The 6,430-nt window shown below is 41.0% G+C and overlaps 2 protein-coding genes across 2 annotated transcripts; one reads left to right on the forward strand and one right to left on the reverse strand.

The window, feature by feature from the left end:
• The first annotated feature begins 2,450 nt into the window (after window positions 1-2,450).
• Window positions 2,451-2,780, forward strand: LOC147515849 (uncharacterized). The gene has a single exon (XM_086593069.1). It carries the CDS (start codon window positions 2,451-2,453, stop codon window positions 2,778-2,780), a length of 330 nt encoding a protein of 109 aa, XP_086449195.1.
• A 455-nt stretch (window positions 2,781-3,235) lies between these two features.
• Window positions 3,236-5,062, reverse strand: LOC147515850 (chalcone synthase-like). Its single transcript, XM_086594514.1, has 2 exons — window positions 4,855-5,062; window positions 3,236-4,553 (listed from the first exon to the last, which is right to left on the reverse strand). Exons 1-2 carry the CDS (start codon window positions 5,030-5,032, stop codon window positions 3,559-3,561), a joined length of 1,173 nt encoding a protein of 390 aa, XP_086450640.1. The 5' UTR covers window positions 5,033-5,062; the 3' UTR covers window positions 3,236-3,558.
• Between the last annotated feature and the right edge of the window lie 1,368 nt (window positions 5,063-6,430).

Consider the following 6,430-nt stretch of genomic DNA (forward strand, 5'->3'; position numbering starts at 1 on the left):
TGATGGGTTTAATGCTTTCTTTTTCAAAAAGTGTTGGGATGTTGTTGGAAATGACGTTACAAGAGCTATCCAGCACATTTTCAAACATAAGCAGGTGCCAAGAGGTACAAATTCCACTATTCTTAGTCTTTTTCCTAAGAATAGAATATCTTCTTGTGTTGATTCTTTTAGACCTATTGCATGTTGCAATATTATGTATAAATGTGTATCTAAAGTACTCATAAATAGAATGAAATAATGTATTTCTTCATTGATTTCTTGTGCACAATCGGCTTTTGTTCCTGGGAGGTCTATACAGGATAACTTGTTGCTTGCTCATGAACTTCTGCAAGGTTATGGCCGAAAGAGAGGACCAAAAAGGTGTGCAATAAAGCTGGACATCAAGAAGGCCTATGACTCTATAAGCTGGAAATCCTTTTTGGTGATATTACAAAAATATAAGTTCCCTCCTTTGTTTATTGAATGGCTGAAGATGTGCTTCTCGTCCCCATTTTACTCTGTTCTAGTAAATGGGACACCTGAAGGTTATTTTGAAGAAAAGCGAGGGCTAAGGCAAGGCAATCCTGTCTCCCCGTATCTCTTTGTTCTTGTGATGGAGGTGTTAAGTGCTATGCTGTAACAAGGGCTAAGGTCTAAGTCTATCCATGCTCACTCAAAGTGTAGAAAGATTGGTATCTCCCATCTTTGTTTTGCCGATGATGTAATGCTCTTTTGTAAAGGTGATATGGAGTCTCTTCTGGCGATAAAAGATATATTGGCCTAATTTTGTAATGCAACAAGGCTATAGCTCAGTAATGCAAAAACCACTCTCCTCACTGGAAGCATGTCTGAGGAAGAAGGGCTACAACTTGTAGATGTTCTAGGAATCTCCTTGGTTACTCCTCCAGTCTCCTACCTAGGCTTACCTCTCACGGCCACCAGATTGGGTATTAGGGAATGCCTCCCACTCATTGAGAAAATAACGGGGAGAATTTCAAATTGGAAAAACACATCTCTTAGCCGAGCAGGAAAGGTGTAGCTTGTTCAGTCAGTCCTAGCCTCCTTCCAAACTTATTGGGCGAAAACTTTTGTTTTGTCGAAAACTGTGCTGGACAAGGTGGCAAAGCAATGCAACAGGTTCATATGGGTTGGACCTTCTATGGTGAGAACGATACATCATGCGAGTCACGAAACTCTGAGAGTGGCTAAAAACCAAGGTGGGCTTGGGCTGCTAGATCCTAGAACTTAGAATAAAGCAGCGTACTGTGGGCTTGATGTCAAGATTGCTCAGAAATATGATTGCTTGTGGGTGAAATGGACATGGGAGCATCAAATAAAGGGTTGAAATTTCTGGACTATGAAGGAACCCAAGGACTATTCTTGGGTGTGGAGAAGCATCCTCAGACATAGGGAGGCTACTTGGAAAAGTGTGAGATACAGTATTGCAAATGGGTGGAAAATGAGCTTCTGGCATGATCCGTGGTGTTCTGGTCCTTTAATCTTCAACGCACAAGCTAGAGAACGTACTGCTAGCGACTTCTATTCCTGATGATGCCTATGTTGGATCGATAATCGAAAATGGGAGTTGGTCAAATGTTATTTGCCAATTACCGAGCTGCGAACTAAAAAAGTGGATCATGGAAACGGAGTTAAATAGTTACTTGACAAAGGATAGAGTCATTTGGACACCAACTAGTACTGGTCGCTTCTCCCTTGCATCGGCGTATCTCTCTCTTAAGAAAATTCGAGGAAAAGTAAAATGGTTAAAGCTAGTTTGGGGTAAGTTATCGGTGCCCCAACACTCTTTTACTGTTTGGCATCTCTTCTCTGGATCTTTGCCCACCCAAAATAGACGTATGTTTAAGAAAGTCATATATGAATCCACTTGTTGTCTGTGTACTGGTCACGTGGAATGTTCTTCACATCTTTTTTTTTATTGTGCGTACTCAATGCAAGTTTGGGCGAGGATCAAGCTAGCTATGGGCCTATCTGGGCAAGTGAAGCAATCACATGATGAGTGGTACTTCTTAATGAGATTATGCAGAGTGAACTCGATGCAAAATGAAATTCTGAGGGCCATCACTTGTGCAACAGTCCATGCAATATGGAATGAGCGGAACTGGAGAATAAAGAAAGGTAGGAAAAGACAACCAAGTATCTTGAGTATGCAGATCCTAAACGAAATGAAAGTGTATCTTGGAAAAATACTGCAGTCTGTTAAGGAGAGCCATGAGTTGCGGGTATTGCTATAAAGGCTAGGAATCGAAAGTAACTATAAGCAAGATGAGGAACATTGGGTGCGCTGGTCAAAGCCGAATGATCAGGTACCTGTGCTGAACACAGATGGTTCATTGAAGATCGGCAAGGCAGGGTATGGTGGGTTAATGAGAAACCAAGACGGCAAGGTCCTCTTTGGGTTTACTGGATCGTCAAAATCTCCCTCAGTGCTTCATCAGGAACTGCTATGAGTCATGAAAGGCCTGCAACGAGCTGCCCAGATAGGAATAAAGAGACTACATGTACAATCTGATTCTATACGGGTTGTGGGAATACTGAACTTGAAGGAGGAGCCACCTTGGACTGAGAGGAATAGCATAGCACAGATCAGGCATATTATTACAGAGTTTGAATTGGTGGACTTTGAACATGTTTACAGAGAAGGGAACCAGGCTGCAGATTATTTATTTAAGCTTAGCAATTCTAAAGATGAAAGTGTTTTGTATTTCATTCCCCCTTTAGACCAAAGGCTACATGTTTTGGTCAAAGAGGATGAAGAGGGTAAGTTGTACTTGAGATCATGATCAAATAAAGGTTGGGGTACCCTTAACCCCTAGCTTTTTCCAAAAAACAAAAATTATCAAAACTCTTCTTCATTAATTTGATCACAAAATTTTCTTATAACATATGAAAATATTTGCCGTGAGATAGCAAAATTATGGCTCGATTGTACATTTTTTTTGTCATGGTTTTGGTGTTGTTCTTGGAGTGTATAAAGAAACTTTAAAGAAGAAAATGAAGTATCCATATGTCGTGTGTGTTCAATACGCAAAATTTGAAGTGAAAAAAAACAAAAAACACAAAAAAAATATGCCGCGGCAACTGCCTGCCGTGGGATATGGGATCTCACGGCAACCCGATGTCGTGGATTGTGTGATCTCGCGGCAACTGTCTGCCATGGGATATGAGATCTCGCGGCAACTGTCTGCCATAGAACTATGGGCATGTGGGGTGTAAAATGACATATAAGGAATAATCATTATTGTTTTACTTTTTGTCAAAAGGGTGCTAGTCCCATTTATGGGGGTGCCAATACCGCGCCCCAATAAGTTGTGACATTATGCTCATTCATTAAGTGTGGTTAGATAGATAGAGTAACCCTAGTATAAAGAGCTTGAATACCCTTCGGCAATATCAAGCTGGGCAAATACCAAGTAAATTATTTTTTGAGCCACAAACAAGAGGAGCATGCAGGTCCCTAGCACTCCTCTCTTATTACCTTATATATATCAAACATATAAATAAAACGACAGAGAATCTAAGAACGAAGCCCGCCCGAGCCAAACACAGTACTTGGTGAGTTTATATCGTGGAAACGCTATGCAACACAACAGTCTCAATTGTCAAACCAGGTCCAAACCCGAATAGCACTCCCCAATCTAATCCTTCGCCAGTAGTACTCTTTCCTTCCTCCAAAGACTTCTTCCTCATCTCGTCCATAACAAAAAGTACGCACGCGCTTGACATGTTCCCATATTCACTCAAGACGTGCCGAGTTGTTTTCATTTTCTCCTCCTTCAATGCCACTTTTTGTTCAACCTGGTCAAGGATAGCAGGGCCACCTGGGTGGACGATCCAGAACAAAGAGTTCCAATCAGTGATACCAATGGGCTTAAAGGCTCCAACCAGACTTTTTTCGATGTTCTTAGAAATTATTCCAGGAACATCTCTCAACAAATGAAATGTAAGGCCTGCTTCACGTACATGTCCATCAATTGCTCCCTCTGAGTCAGGAAGAATGGTTTGGAATGCGGACACAAGTTGAAAGATTGGACGTTCTATGGACGTGTCTGGATCCGCACCAACAATCACAGCAGCTGCACCATCACCAAAAAGTGCTTGACCCACTAATGAATCTAAGTGAGCATCTGATGGTCCACGGAATGTCACCGCAGTGATTTCCGAGCACACAACTAGGACACGCGCACCAGCATTGTTTTCAGCTAGATCTTTTGCAATACGAAGAACCGTACCACCAGCAAAGCAACCTTGTTGATACATCATCAAGCGTTTAACGGTTGGGGAAAGACCGAGGAGCTTGGCAAGTTGGTAGTCCGCACCAGGCATGTCTACACCAGAGGTAGTACAAAATACGACATGGGTGATCTTTGATTTCGGTTGACCCCATTCTTTTATGGCCTTTGTTGCAGCTTCTTTGCCTAGTTTTGGTACTTCCACGACCACCATATCTTGGCGTGCATCTAGTGATGGTGCCATGTATGCACGGATGTTTGGGTTCTCCTTTAGTATCTCTTCTGTCAGATACATGTAACGTTTTTTAATGCCTGATTTCTCACCTGTACATCAATCATGAGAAATTCAATCAATATTTGTAAATTTTAAAATACGTACACTTGTGACCACAATTCTATTGTGTGGCACACAAAATTCAGTCTATCTAGCCTCCACCAACGAGATGATATTCAAACAAGTATATGATATTTGACATGATATTCAAATCATGCATCATAGTATTATCATCTTGTAACTTGGAAATTTTTTTGTTGTACTTCCCCAAGGAAAACCTATCCAACTTGTATTCTACGACGCGCATATATCCACTGATAAATATAAATATCTGAGAAATTGAATTCTTACACATCCGCTGAAACTTGCGCTTCAAGTCAGTAAGATGCTCGCTCTCAGTGATTCGGAAGTAGAAGTCCGGGTAGTCAGCCTGGTAGACACAGTTGGAAGGATTGGCTGTACCAATAGCAAGCACTGTGGCTGGACCCTTGGCTCGTTGAGCAGTACGGATTTCCTCGACTGACTGCATGACTCGTTCTTAGAATTGTTATGTGCCGTACTTGGGTTTTGGAATGGGAATTTGTATTATGGGCATTATGCTTTATATAATAAAAAAGAGAGGTAGGTTGAATTGAAGGAAGATGAATAACCACGCTAGATTTAGAAAAGTAGCTCAATCAAATGCTAGTTGTGGATTAATCTCTATTCTTGGCCTTTATTTCAACAACTTGTGAAATTTTATCAAATCATTATTTATGGTTTATGGTTTATGTTGAGTAACACCAAGTTTGCTTCCATAAAGTGGCAGTTTATATTCATGAGATCTAGGGTGGAAGAATTTTTTCATGTCAGTTCTTTGGGCCAGAGCTTAAAAATTAAAATAAGTTCTTATACAAAAATGGAAAAAGAAAAACAGAACGAAAACAGTTAATTAAGAAAAAAACAAGAAAAGAAACCACTGTGCATGTTGGTCTTCTTGACATTGAAATCAGTTGTTGTCTTGATACTTGATATGTTGAAAGTTATATTAATCGGATTTAACATTGAATACCCTGTTAATTGGATCATTTAGATATAATTTAATTTTACACTTGGGTATGAAAAAATGTCCATTGAATGGCTTAAAAAGGCGATGAAGCTAAGCATGTTGGAGACTTGGAGGGAAAGAAGCTAATAAGTTATAGGTTAACATCAAACTATAGGTACAGACAATGAAAAGAGATCGACATGTCAAATGGATGTAACTGAAAAGTAGCTGGACGTACTTAGATGATAGATACTGAACTCAGATGCTATGAGAGCTATAAATTAAATATTTTGAAGGAACAAGAATCTACACCGTGGTACTGCCAGAACATCTTGCAAGCGATTGAAGGACACTCTCAGGCTTTCAGAAGTTTAAGCTTCAGACATACTTACAGAGAAGGTAATAGAGCTGCAGATTACACTGCTAAAGTAGCTGTTCAGACTGACAAACTAGTGATGTTCTCTATCGATCCAGTGGAGGAGAAACTAATAAATGTAATAGTTGATGACGATGTCTGTAGTGGCCAAAGAATAGAGAGTGGACTGGGTCAACGGAGAAAGGTTTGGGAGGCAACGTAACAACTAAATTTGAGGAGTAGAGGATCGGAGCCGCGGCAACCCGTTCCGCGGGTGTGGCATGTGTACGGAAAGGAGGGGGACCGAGGGATTGGAAGACAGATGGACGGCCAAGATGAAGGTGGGAAGGGGTATAAAGAGAAAGAGGGGAGAAAAGAAAGGGGCCCCATTTTGGTGAGAGAAAGAGTGAGGAGTGTGATACAACATTTGGCGCCGTCTGTGGGGAGAGATCAAAGCAAATAGAGAAATGGCGACAAGGGTGAAGAGAGGAGTAGGAAGACTAAGAAAGGCGGTGGTTTCCAAGAAGGAGGTGGAGTCAGTGAGG

Source organism: Coptis chinensis, chromosome 2, assembly GCF_015680905.1.
Source record: "Coptis chinensis isolate HL-2020 chromosome 2, ASM1568090v1, whole genome shotgun sequence".
Taxonomy (NCBI): Eukaryota; Viridiplantae; Streptophyta; class Magnoliopsida; order Ranunculales; family Ranunculaceae; genus Coptis; species Coptis chinensis.

Bases quoted from the DNA above. Each gene is read 5' to 3' on its own strand.
- LOC147515850 (XM_086594514.1), bottom strand. From the start codon at position 5,032: ATGCAGTCAGTCGAGGAAATCCGTACTGCTCAACGAGCCAAGGGTCCA. The intron at 4,554-4,854 runs GTAAGAATTCAA...ATTGATGTACAG, and splicing joins GCGCAAGTTTCAGCGGATGT to GTGAGAAATCAGGCATTAAA.
- LOC147515849 (XM_086593069.1), top strand. From the start codon at position 2,451: ATGAAAGGCCTGCAACGAGCTGCCCAGATAGGAATAAAGAGACTACAT.